This window comes from Seriola dumerili, unplaced genomic scaffold, assembly GCF_002260705.1.
Source record: "Seriola dumerili isolate Sdu_G_001 unplaced genomic scaffold, Sdu_1.0 BDQW01000052.1, whole genome shotgun sequence".
Taxonomy (NCBI): Eukaryota; Metazoa; Chordata; class Actinopteri; order Carangiformes; family Carangidae; genus Seriola; species Seriola dumerili.
This window is the reverse complement of record NW_019174307.1, coordinates 5611007-5625041: the sequence shown is the minus strand read 5'-3', so window position 1 is coordinate 5625041 and position 14035 is coordinate 5611007. Positions and strand designations below refer to the sequence as shown.

At 39.3% G+C, this 14035-nt stretch overlaps 1 protein-coding gene across 1 annotated transcript in view; it reads right to left on the bottom strand.

Annotated features, from left to right (window-relative positions):
• Positions 1–14035, bottom strand: part of lrp1b (LDL receptor related protein 1B) — a 265608-nt gene that overhangs the window by 99743 nt on the left and 151830 nt on the right. Inside the window, exons 23-28 of the mRNA XM_022741314.1 lie at positions 11462–11542; positions 11178–11348; positions 9708–9890; positions 6310–6510; positions 3657–3902; positions 121–318 (exon numbers count right to left, since the gene is read on the bottom strand). Of these exons, the coding sequence (XP_022597035.1) occupies positions 121–318; positions 3657–3902; positions 6310–6510; positions 9708–9890; positions 11178–11348; positions 11462–11542 (1080 nt within the window). The remainder of the gene's footprint in view (positions 1–120; positions 319–3656; positions 3903–6309; positions 6511–9707; positions 9891–11177; positions 11349–11461; positions 11543–14035) is intronic.

Below are 14035 nucleotides of genomic sequence, written 5' to 3'. Positions count from 1 at the left end.
TGGAATAAATCAGTGTTATCAATTGCAAAACATGACTCTTTAGCTAATACATCACAGCAGTCTTTAGATATATAACAAATGTTTGTGTACATGGCCATGTGTACTCATGTGTGTGCATACCGCCAGACTCAGAGAGCCTTCCCCTGTAGATCTTATCCTCCACCACATCTGTCCAGTAAAGTAGGCTTTGATTAAAGTGGAAGTCCAATGCGATGGTGTTCCTCAGCCCTGGCACCAACAGGCTGTAGTCCCGCTTGTGAAGGTCTATTCGTCTTATCTCATGCCGGATTGAGAAAATGATGAAAGCCTCAAAGGGATCTGGTCATGGGGAGAGACAGGAAACAAGCACAACATTTTTTAAGAGTGCCACCTTGGTCCAAGCGCAACATCTTGACTAATAGTTGATCAGCAATGTGTGAAATCATGTTGTGGACAGTGTTTAGACACTTAGACAATTAAAAATTGTATCAGATCAAACCATGACAGTTTTGTGAGGTCAAGACAAGATGAGAAAATGATTAGCCACTGTGCATATTCGCAAGCATGCAGAGATGCACACATACACCTTACATACAGGACACATAACATTCATTCATTCATTTTCTACCGCTTATCCTCTAGTAGGGTCGCAGGGGGGCTGGAGCCTATCCCAGCATCCTTTTGGGCGAGAGGTGGGGTACACCCTGGACAGGTCGCCAGTCCATCGCAGGGCAAACACACAGAGACAGACAACCATTCACTCTCACAGCCACACCTATGGTCAATTTAGAGTATTCAATTAGCCTAGTCTTTGGACTGTGGGAGGAAGCCGGAGTACCCGGAGAGAACCCACACAGGCACGGGGAGAACGTGCAAACTCGGACACATAACATCATTAATAATAATACATTTTATCTATAGGTCCCTCTCAAGGCACTCAAGGACACCTCGCAACACACAGTAAGTAATCAAGAATAGCGACAGACAGTAATCCAACAAGGCATACCATATAAAATAAGTAAGAATAAACAGAAATGCATAGAATGCTAGCGCTGGTGTCAAACAGAAAAGGCAAAATTGAGGAGGTGCTTTTTGAGGTGGGATTTGAAAGAAGGAAGAGTGTCGACATTATGGACACGTACTCGGAGAAACAAAGCTACCTACAAGTATCTACCCATACACTAATATATATTGCATGTTCTGCTTTGTTCAAGTATTTGATAGAACCAAAGCTGTTGTATAACTTCAAGGTCACAGTTTATCATTGTATTGACTACTTTTAAAATACATACAGTATCAGGACATCCTTGGGCCCCTAGCTCACCTCCGGGGCCCTTACATCTCATCTTTATTAATTTTTCATGAAAGTACCAGCATATGTTTTTAACATCAGTGCTTATTACGTCGGTCATCATTTTTTGCTTACAGTGTGCTTTGTAAATAAATTGATTTCAGGCTGGATGAAAAAGGCAAGGGATCAAAGAAAACACCCAAAACAATACTTCACATTACAGATAACCGTTACCTGCTAGCTTCTGAGTAAATCTGTAGCTGCTAAAGAACTCACCAGATCACATAACATTTGCATAAAAGCAGCAAAAGATCAACTTAACCAAGACTGTTCCTCTGGTCTGGGAGCAGAGAGAGTTGTTACTTTTTCAATGTACAAAGTGGACACACTTAAGATTAGCTAAAATAACCAATAGATGTGTTGCACTGTGTTTTTGAGCATCTGGGACCTATAGGTACAAAGGCAAAAGAGACATCACAGGCCTCTCTCATAGAAGGCATGTTAACAAGTCACAGTAGGAAAAGCACAAGTGTAAAAAATAAAATTAATAAAGGCTGAATTTTTTTTTTGCTGGTTCAGATTGATATTGTGTGTGCTAGTTCACTGTCATATAGTCATCGACTAATGGGACACTTGAATAGAAGAAAACCATTGTAAATGCTTTGATCAACACTTTTGCTTTTCCTACTTCGACATGTCAAAATTTCTGTATGTATTATAGTTGTATGTTTATATCAATATATAAAATTTGCAGAGGACTTGAAACAATTGACCTTAATCTAGTTCTTTCACTTAGCTTGCTCTCTCTGTTGATCCACTGTGTAGAGGACATGTTTCCACCATCATGTAGTCTAAATTTATATGCATCAGTTACAGCCAAACCAATTTGTTACCAAATACTTTGGGAATAAAAAAAAAAATTCCCTTTTTCCATTTTCTTAAAAAGTAGATACATTTGAGAGTAGTCTCTTTTGAGAAATACATTTTGCAGGGTCTCTAAGAAGTCGCTAAATCTAGCGACAAGTCCTAAAGCTGGCAACAGTGCTCACATACTCAACTTGTCTGGCCTTGCCCACTGAGGCTTAGCTCAATCAGTAAGATTATTTCTAGCTCCAGAACAGCTCAGCTTCTGAGAAAACTAAAACTTGAAATCCATCACACAATGACACTTGAACACACTTAAACTAATTCAACAACACACAGAACCTACCCTGTACATACACGCACAGTCTTTCAAAAATGTTTTTTTTTTTTTGCGAGCCTTATCTTCACAGCACTCTAGACTAAACAATACTTTAGGGAACAGAACTGTTTGCACACAAATGCAATTAAAATTGTGTCCTTGCTTCAATGACACGTTTCAGTATTGTAACCAAACTTGCTACAATGCTACCAGAGAGAAGATTTGTACTTGTACTTCCGCACAAATATTTTATTAGGGAGATAAGCAAAGGAAAAAGAGGGGTAGATTTGTGCTCGGGACTTCACAAAGAATCCAATAACACCTCTCTCAATATGAAACTGGATTGTTTGTGTTTGTATGCAAAACTTGATTTATGATGAAGCTGTAGAATTCTGATCTGCTTGCAGAGAAAATTGTGTAGTCTCTTCCTGCGTTAATGCAAGATTAGAGCTCCAACTGCCATCAATCTTGAAGTGAAATAGAGAGGCGAGTAATCAAACGAGGTCCATAAATCTGCATGTGACAAGCCAACAGCATGTGTGTGTAACTATTGTATTTCAAGAGGTTCCATCAAACAGATTATTCAATGACAGCAATCAGAATAGCGGAAAGTTTGAATTTATAATGTGATATTACACTGGTACAATGTTTGTGGTTGTATGAGATTAGGCCTGAGGTGAACCTCTGCACAAAAAAAGTGAAGTAACAAATCTCAGGGGGTTTAAGACAGGAGAACATGTTTCTTTCACTCAGCATCAGCACGGATAGAAACAGACAGGACCTATCACACAGATGTCTCTTCAGATTTGAAACTGATTGAATTTGACCTGACAGTACTCTCAATCACCATCTATTGCTATTCGTCAGACCACCCCCTGCACTCGTTCAGCACTCAGAGGCCCTAACACAAGAACCTTCTAATTCTGTAGTTTGACTTGTGTTTTTTTCCAGTTTCTATGGTGTGAGTCTTTGCTTCTGGAAAATGAGTTTTAAGTAAGTAATATAAAACTCATATTTCCAGGCACCAACACAGCAAGAATACAGTCTAAGAGCAATGATTCCAGCTCAGAAGCAAAGACTGTAGAGGTACAAGTATGCCCTAGGATCAAATTTAATATTACAGCAGACAAACCCAAAGCCGCTCAGCATCATGACAACGAACAGCATCAATAAAACAAATATTAAAAAGCTAGGGTCTGTTACCTGTGCTGTGACAGCTGTCTCCGTCTGGGTCGAGCATCCATCCTGGATAACAGGAGCACTTCACTGTGGTCTTGTATTGCTCACACACCTGGCTGCACTTCAGGTGATGGCTGCAGTAGTCCACCACCTCACACGTCTTGTTGCTGGAGTCCAGGTGAAGCCCAGGGGGACAAGAACACACAACCCCTTTCCCCGGTGCCACGGTGCACTGGTGACTGCAGCCCCCTCTGGCTACAAGACACATATCTGGGGTGAAGAGAGGACAGACAGACAGCTTTACGGATTCTGAGAAAGAGAATGAGATTTTTCTTTTTTAAGTTTTTTTTTTGGGGCAATTTTTGCCTTTATTCGGATAGGGACAGGAAAGTTGGGGAGAGAGAGGGGATGACATGCGGCAAAGGGCCACGGATCAGACTCAAGCCCATGGCCGCCGCAGTAAAGACCGAGCCTAAGTGGTACACGCTCTCCCGGTTGAGCTGACGGGGTGCCCAGAGAATAAGATTTAAAACAGCATTATGTATGAATGATGAGTGAAAAATGTTTGTGGTGGCTCTGTAACAAAGTAGTATCTGGTCATCTTACAGATCCTCTAATTTCCAACAACTAAAATGTTTTATATGTGAACATAATGTTGCAAGGATAACACACTTTTCACTCACAGCAAGAGATCATAAGTCAAGTACAAGGAATGTTTTCACAATCTAATGAAGACAAAAGTGTTGCATAACAAACCAGCCTCAGTACAGCAGCTGTGTGAATTCACCTGAGGGGTGAAAGGGTTTTATTTCTGACACCGCTTCAAAAACAAAACTGGAAAAAGACCATAATGCGCTGTTCCTTTCAGATGTGATATAAAGACAGACATGTCTTAACTTGCTCATGCTCTTTAATCTTGTAAGAAAGTTGTTTTTCTGCCAAGCACACGCGATTCGTGTTTGAAGTTGCCAGGTCAAAACAGCAAAGAATATTGGTGAAAATGAAACTGATCTGGCCTCCCTTTTCCCACCGTGATTAAGACTTGTGTCTTGTGGGCAAGGACACTCCCTCAGCTGGGGGTAAATGGACTATGTGGTCATAGTTGTCAACGGTGGGTGCAAATCCTGCTGAGCTGGTGCAAATCAATCAGATCCTCAAGGTCCTTCTGAGCACATCCTAATTGTCTATGAGCAGGCAAAAGCTCTTTTCAGCTACAATAACAGACACTCGAGAGTCCTGTAGCGAATGAACCTCCATGTTTACACTGCTCACTTTAACAGATTAGATGGCTGGGGCTAGTCACATGAGATCCCTTTCTTCCCTCTTAAGGCTGATGGACAAACATTTCCACATTTGCAATTATCGAGAAGGCAGAGTATTTCTTTATGTTCTGTCCCTTTGGTCTCTGAGACAACACACACTGGTTCCTCGTCAGGCACTAAGCTGTTGAATGTGAAGGAGAAGATGAGAGCACAACTTCACTGGTAGATATTTCTCAACATCCCCTGATATAACATTAGGTGAAAAAAATGAGAGTTAGCACAGATGCTGTGAGGAGCCTCAGCAGGTAACATGTCTTCAACCTCGACAGTGAAAATTGAAATGTGACAGAGCTGCAATATTTCCACTAAATGTTTTTGCAGCTCTTAGCTGATCTAATGTAAATTATAAAGTGCTTTATCTAAATAAAGATTTGCACAGAAGAAATTGCTCGGTTTTAATTTGCAATGTAAATGTGGTTTACTTATTTGTCACCATTTTCTTTGTTTTATTTTCCATTAAAACAACACCACCGACTCCAGTCTTTCTATCCTTGCAAGACATGGCAATCAAAAGAACTCAAACACAGTTGGAGCACTGCAAGATCCAAAATGCCTAAGAGTCCATGGAAGTCATTATTTCTGACAGGTGTTCTTGGTCTTTTCACTTAAAAGTGATTTTCGCTCAAAATATATCTTTTGACTATCAAACACTCACCCCCTGTAGGCTTGAAACGTGGCTATAAAAAGTTCCTAATGAAGAGCAGCAGCTGTGGTCAGCTTGAATTTTGATAACAACAGATTCCAATGTTGACAAGTTTTGATGGCGTAAAGTATCAAAACAACTACAACTTCTCAAACTTTGCACAAATCTTACATCTAGTCCATCACCCTCCTTGGAACTCAGGAAGAAGTATATTTAGTCAAAATTGGGGACAGACACTGATACATTTCTTCCAAGGTTGTGACAACAGTTTGTGAATGGCCTTTTATCATTTTAATACGACAATGCACTAAACAGAAGAATGTATTGGCTGTCTTGCTTAGTCTGCTGCCACTGTGACCCACACCCAGATTAGTAGTTCAGACACGATGGTTGGATAGAATGCACAAAGCCATGTCCAGAGAGATATGTTTTTTTCAAGCTTAGTGGGGAAGGAGTTGATTGGTCTGCACAGAGCCCTGACTTCAACCCCATCAAACATGTTTGGAATTAATTGCAACACCGACTGAGCTAGTTCGTTGCCCAGCCTCCAAAATCTTGTGGACAGCCTTCCAAGAAGAGTGATGGCTCTTACAGCAGCACTACCAATTTTTTTTTTTTTTTGTAGAGTATTTGAGTGGAATATCACTTCATAAATAAAAAAACAAACAAAAAAAAAAAAAGATATGACATGCACAGACAGGACAAACATTACCACAGATGGGTCCTTCATCCGAGCGGTCTGCACAGTCCACTTTGCCATTGCAGATCTTATCAGGTGTCAGACAGACAGAGGTGTTGTTTGCACAGGGGTACTTGGGTGGCTTGCAGATAGCAGATTCACAGGACTCCTCATCCGAGCGGTCCTCACAGTCAATGTCTCCATCACACACCCAGCTCTTTGTGATACACTTGCCTGTAGCATATAGGATGTGGAGATAGGCAGAAATTAATTGTTTTAAGCATGTAAACATTTGAGAATTAACAATTCCAAGTTTGACTGCGGTTCATTTCTTTTATACAAATAACATGGGATTCATAAATACATTTCCTGGCATTACTGGTCCCAAAGTTAACTTGATAAATTCAGTGCTTGCAATGCTCTTAATCATACCCTAAGATTAAACATTACATAGCAAGAATCTTATTTCTCAAGGGGGGCTCAATCAACAACAAACTCTTTCGCAGTTCTGTACTTAATGTTCATCTTCAGGAAAAAAATCCACAGATCAATAGTCCTTATGCTGATACTTGCACTAGAGTGTAATGTGTAATTCCCTCACTGTGCAAGTTAGAAAGATGTGGAACCACTGGGAGAGGCGAGGAAGAAAACAACACAGATACCGGGATGTATCATCATTTTTGCACTCTCCCAGGTGAAGCCTGGATCGCAGCATATTCCAATTTACAGTTTTTCCATCAAAGCTACATCATAGGGTTTTGAGATCCCACTGGTTTGTGCTTGGTGCCGCATCAGTGCAAACGGATGTGGGAAGCTGAAGCAACTGCTGAGGGTGTGTGGATCTTGTGTGTGTTCAGGTATGTCTGTGTGTATTTTTGGTTTCATATCACTTTTAAGCTTTCCAGTTGGCCCTACAAAAATATAGTCCCACAACATTTTTGATTTAACCCTTCATGTTTCTAAATGCCTAATGCGACGCCACTGCAGCTGCACAGATAAAAATGAAAGGCTATGTGAACTTCAAGTGCACAAGCTTTTCCATGCGTAAAATATGGACAACACTTGAGGCACAGAAATCTTCCCTTTTAAGTGGAATCAAAATGCATGTTTGTGGTAATGCACATAGACAAGGAGGTTAATCATTTGTATAATTGAATTAACCAGTCTTGATTCTGGCAAATTCACCTTGAATGATACAGCAAAAAAAAAAAAAATCCCACTACTTCAACCTGATGAGTTTCATGAGTGTGTAGAAAGCAGAGGAAGGAAAAATCATGATTCTATTCAGGGAGAAGGAGGAACAAAAAGGAAGGGGTACTTCTGAGTGAGTTTATTAAACATAACCATTGCTTATTATTTTTAGTATGAAATAAATTTTTTATGTTCTTTCCAAACATAGAAAAGCTCAAACATTTAAAAGTTTCATCTTTAATTCAACAAAACTGCAGCATATCCACAGATGGACTGCCTACAGAGCTGGTAACTTTTTTTGTTTATGGTGGTCCTTCCCGTATTTCTAAATAACATGAGTAAATTCATTTGCTGATTTTTTTTTTTTTTGTTTAACTTTGCTGATTATTGGGAGCGCCTCGGTGGCTCACCTGGAAGAGTGCGCACCACATGGACTTAATCCTAACCGCAGCGGCCACGGGTTCAAAACCGACCCATGGCCCTTTGCTGCATGTCATCCCCTCAGTCTCTCTGACTCCCCTGTCTATTTCACTGTACCATCAAAAGTAAAGGCAAAAATACTCATAACTTTAAAAAAAGAACTTTGCTCATTATTATCATTATCAACTTTGCAAATATCTTCACATTTTTTTGTCATCCTGTACATGTTTTTGTTTTCTAACTCATGTGTAATACATGCACATAGGTAGAAAAATGTTAAGGGGTAAGAGCTGGAAACACTATTCAAATAAACTCATTCATTTTGAGCATAGCAGTGATCCTGAACTGAGCCTGAGAACAGTGGATGCTCTGCATGACAGTCGACCTCAACACATCCCTCTTTTACAAAATGTTAGAATTGTTCAAGATAAGTTGTTTTCTAATTTTTTATGTACTGCTGGATAAATACTTACTACTTTATTCTTACTGTAAGCTCACCTATTCTTTGTGTTTACTTGTTGTAGGTTTATTATATGTTTTTTTCTACATATATTTTTCCAAATGGACACTGACAACAAATAAACCTGTGTGCAGATGACCATACCAAGGTTGTTTTGTTGTACTGTTGTCCACATTGAAAATTCATATAATTGTCAGCATTTTATCTTCTACATGTGTATTTGCATCCACATGTACTCTGACATGTTTGCCTTATAAAGATAAGGTCAAGTAAAGTAAAATATAAGCGGAAATATAGAAACAGAATCTTTCCCTGTATTTCAGCTGAACAGTTAAAATGGCCTTTTTTATAAAGCCTCTTTGAGTATTGCTAGAAAGGGCACTCCGTTCTTCTGGGGAGGACAGAGCAAACTGCACCAGTGCACAGGGGTGTGACACTGCAGAATTAGGGTGAATAATAATTGTGTGGTCTAAGCAACCCTTCACCATGCAGCACTGCCTCCATTCTTGATAATACTGTCAAGGGATGAGCAGAAAGCTGTAGAGTTAAAAACAGAAAGCAAAGAACATTTCTCTGACCTTCTGCTTTCAGTTGTTGAAAGAACGTGGATGTTGGGCTTGGGTACAAGAGGCTGTTTAAAAAGACCATTTAAATGGTTTCTCTTAACTCTTCGAACAAGTACATGAAAACTTCATTGTGCTGCTCCACAGTTGATATTTCTTAAGCCCGTCATCAGAAAATGAAGCTTTTATGAAAGGAAAGAGCCATTTTACAGCCTTATTTACAACTGATGGAGACAAAAATGCCCATGAAATGATTAAGATTCTTTCCGCCTTTCTAAAGAACCAAAAAAAGAGACTGGAGTAAAGACGGTCTTTTATTTAGTCGAATATATCCTGTTTATTACAGCTTCCTCTGTGAAGGTTAAGAAGATAAACTACATTTGCTTTAGGCTTTGATAAAAATCCAGACGATCATGTTTAATTAAAAGTGAAATTGTGAATTGTTTTGGATCGTTTTCTAGGATATAACCCACATACAGACTGGTAAAATGATGAATCTCTGTCTTTTGTTTCTTTAAGTGATTTCTATATGTGAAACAATAGTCAATCAGGTAAGCTGATCGGACTATGTCTCTTTTGATGTGCCTCACTTATACTCACTGTCCTTCCTCTATCCATTAGTTCAGTCAGACGTCCCTTGTGCTAGAAGTTTAACATCTGCTTCAGACAACTGATCAACTGGACAAGATTTATATATAACTAAAACTGTCAATAAAAAGGAAACACCACCTTTAGCATCTTTTTGCATCTTTAGCATCAATAGCTTGTGTCGTTTCACAGTGTACTGTCCTCACTACCTGTATCTTTGCAGGTAAACTTGGCCTTGGGGTCACACATCCTTTTGGTGCCCTCACAGTCTTTCTCGTCACTTCCATCTTCACAGTCCTTGTCTCCGTCACATCTCCAGCGCTCAGGGATGCAGGTTCCATCTGTGACACAGTGGAATTCCTCCCCACTGCACTCAATCACAGGTGGCAGCACTGAAACAAGAGTCATTTTACGAGTGCTTCACGAATCTACAGCACAGTGTCATGGGCATAGGCACGGCAGTATTGAACTATTATTTTACAAGACATCTTTTACTGTTTACAAATATTTATCTTCGCAAGCAGGGCACTTGGCAGCTATAATAGGTCAGTGAGTTCCAAAGAGGGATGTTATTTCACTTCTAGCATTTAAGTTTTACGTCTCTAAGATGTTTCTGTCTCTTTTAATGTTCACTATATCTCTCTTCAGCAGGGATTCATTACAAATAAAAGAAACTGGTACCACTACACCATTATGTTGTATGTGTTGCATTGCAAGTATTGGAGTCATTGCATATATCCTCTTATGATAAAGAATGCTATATGGCTGGGAGAAATACATCACACTTTTTCTGAGGGTTTTCCGTAATGGTTTAATATCCCTCAATCATTTAATAGGAAATTAAATAGTATATTTTAAATTATACAAAGAATTTCTAAACCAAATAAAACCAAGAGAACATAACATAACTGCATAATAAACAGCATTATAAATTAAATTGTGTTATTGCATTTTTAATTCAGTATATATGATGTTCGGAATCTGATTATCCATAAACTTAATATGTTATAGTCAAATCCAAAAAACATTTCCTCAACAGCCGGAGCAAAGCTAAGACAGATTCAGTCCCCTAGGGTAAAAGCAGGCACGGGGGAGTGGAGAAGCCTGCAGCTCCCATCAGGAAATGGTTTGATGAATAGTCTACACATTCTAGTGACAAGCAAGTGAGCTGTGAGTTTTCTAGGAGCTTGCATGAGGTTTCTGTGGTAATTAGATTAAATGATTCAACTCCTGATGGTAAAATTCCCCCAGACAGACTAGATAAGATTAGTCACACGTGAGTGTGAAAACAAAGTTATTGGACTCAAGCTGATTAATTGTCAAACTTGTAATTACAGCACCTAAATTCAAGCATTGATTAGAATTGCAAATAAAATCATTAGCACACTGAAACAGATATAAAGGCAACTCCACCCTGACAAAGGTGCTGGCAGACAGCTCTGCCTCGAAGCAGAGCAGATACAGTATTTCATGAAATTCAAAGGGAGCATATCCTTGTGATAACTTAATATATAATGGGATCATTATAAATAAGCTGGCTTCATACTACTAATATCTTGATGTAAAACATGAATGATAACAAGATTTGTCTTATGCTGGAGGGGATGTGTTAGTCTACGTACTTTTTATCTGACTCAATACTTCACAGCATTTTAAAAAGGTAATGCTGGCATTCTTACGGGCTGATCCACCTCTGCAGGTCGTGTTCTCATCGCTGAAATCTCCACAGTCATTGTCACCATCACAGGCCCAGTGGTCTGGGATACAACGTCCACTGGTGCACTGGAACTGGGTGTTGGAGCAAGACTGGATGCAGCCCACCTCATCGCTGCCATCTCCACAGTCATCATCTACATATATATACGCAAACACTCATGAAAGGTGTGACCAAACAAACACACAAAATACCATGGCTGATAAATGTAATGTTAGAAAATCAAGAGATTTCTGTTCTTGGCCTTGCCTGAATCGCAATGCCACTTCACACTGACACATCGTCCATTGGAACAGCTGAACTGGGTCAGGGGCTCACAGGTGGGGAAGCCTGGAAAGGTTTACAAACAGATAAACATCAACTACCAGTCCAATCCAACTTAAAGACATACAGTATTTACACTGCAATTCTACAATTGACATCCGTTGTTTTGGGTGAAATATAATAGAAAACAGCTTTCAGTTGCAATCCAATGGACACATCATGGTGAGTGTGCATGATCTTTAATCCAGATGACATAGATTCTGAAACTACTATGAGCTGGGTCCATATCAGGGGTTGGTGGTAAAGAGGGAAAGAGAAATGATGTATTTGTAGATTGATAGATATTGTCTTGTGAATACTTTCATCAACTAACTGACTTGGTTGGAAATTCAACAGTCACCATGCAGTCCCAGCCACTTTTTCATTTCTGAAACTGTCTATTTTAACAGCTCCCACTGCACCCCCTGCAAAGTCTGGAAAGGGATGTCTCTGTGTTGCATTTTTATTTATTTATTTTTTAAGTTTTTGCTTTTGCTACTGATCTGGGCCAGTCAATTGAGACAACATATATGTGATACTGAGCTATATACCGTTTGCAAACTTAACTTGACAACGTAAGCTGGTGAGAGCAAATTACTACCTCTGTAGTCAGCCAATATTTGATCCAACATCCATCACTGCAGTCAAGGAGACTACATGAACTAAATTGGTCACTGTTATAGCATCAATATTCTCTAGCAGTGCTGCAGGAGGTATAGGAATACAGATTCTACTGCATTTTGTGGTCTAATGACATTGTTAGGATCAACATTTGTATTCCCATCAGATACCAGTCCTGTTTCCGATTTTAAGATACTGTACATACAGAACTTTTAAAATATCCTTACTGGATGCCTGAAGCTTTATCGACTTCAGTATGAAATGAAAAGAATGAAAAGTATTCATTTGAATTGATTTGTTGGCATCTACTGCTGCTGCCTGAAATACCTTAGGCACTGTCGCAGAGACATACTGTATCTTTATCAGACAAGTGTCTTCTATATTTCCATCAAATGTGTTAGGTCTCACTGACAGGGCATGACTGGCTGGAATTTAACATTCATTAAAAATGAAGCACGAACATCCATAAATAATGAAGGTTTCAAGCAAACAGTGAGCTTGGCTAAAAATGAAACACCAGCATCCATTAATAATGACTGCTTCAAGTGAACAGAGAGCCAAATATGAGACACTGTGTGACAACTACTAAACTACTGACAAACAAAATCCAAATTAGCATCAATCTCTAAGGCGGCCACCACTGAGCTTCAGGTGTTCCAAAACCCACAGTAGCGCCACTGAAGCTAAGTGAGCTGCCAAAGCTGCACAGTAGAGTGCCTATAGAGAAGTAATGCCTGAGGAAGCTCAGACAACAATATGGGAGAGAATATGTTTTGCTGCACAGCTTGATTTTGACTGAATGAAGCCGAGCATGAGCAACTTTAATTACTGCTTACACCCTGGCTGTTTGTGACTGTGTATTGAAGCAGCTTAGGACACACAAAGGGAGGCTGGGGCGATAGAGCACAGTGCAGCGTTTCGCAAACATCAATCACTGTAAAAGGCTGATTTAGTACAAATAGTGATTAAGGGAGAATCTTTAAACCTTTACCCCCATCTTTTAAATGCATGCTGGTAATTCATCCAGTTCAACTTTCCCTGCTGAAAACATATTTTACTGCCTAAAACGGTCTTTTCCCTTCCATAAAGAAAAGGTTAAATTCAACTTCAAAGAACTTCGCAAAGCTCAGGCCATCATGGTGTGCCATGTATTTTCCTCCTTTATATTTACCAAGATTAATCCAAAACACAGCCTGCAACTTTTTACCAACTGCAGCTGACTGAGATTATAATACCACTGAGAAACAACTAAGAACAGTGAACTACTGTACAAAAGTATGCCGTTTACTCAGCACCAGCCCTCTAAGTTAATGCCATCAGTGAGCTCATGTCTACTTCTTGGTCTAAAGAACAAAACATCAGTAGATCAACTCCTAAAACTCTCTCACTCTTATTAAGTGATACATGTGAAAGAGACATATTCAAGAAATATTCAAGAAGTAACAAAAATGATAAGTAGTTGTGAGCAGCATTATTTTCAAAGAGCTTGACTGTTTGGCAAGTGATGCATCAACCAATACGGATGTTTGAAATTCTCTGAAACCATTTGCGTAAAAGTAACTTAATTCTTTCCAAATATATGGTTTTTAAATGTTTTATTTTTCCTTTCTCAATTCCCTGTTTTAACGTAAGCATAGGATATAATTATCTTTAATAATTATCAATAAAATAATTATTTTATCTGTGTCTAACTTGATATAGAACAACACTATAAGTCTACAGCCACACCATACTGGCTCTGTGAGGCTGTACACTGGGACAGTGCTACTTTAAGATGAATGCTAATGTCAGCATGCTACAAATGATTACCACTAAACACAAAGTGCTGAGGCTCAGGGGTGGGGGGGCTGGTATATGTGATTTATGTTTTATATATCACTAACAGCACTATAGGTGGAA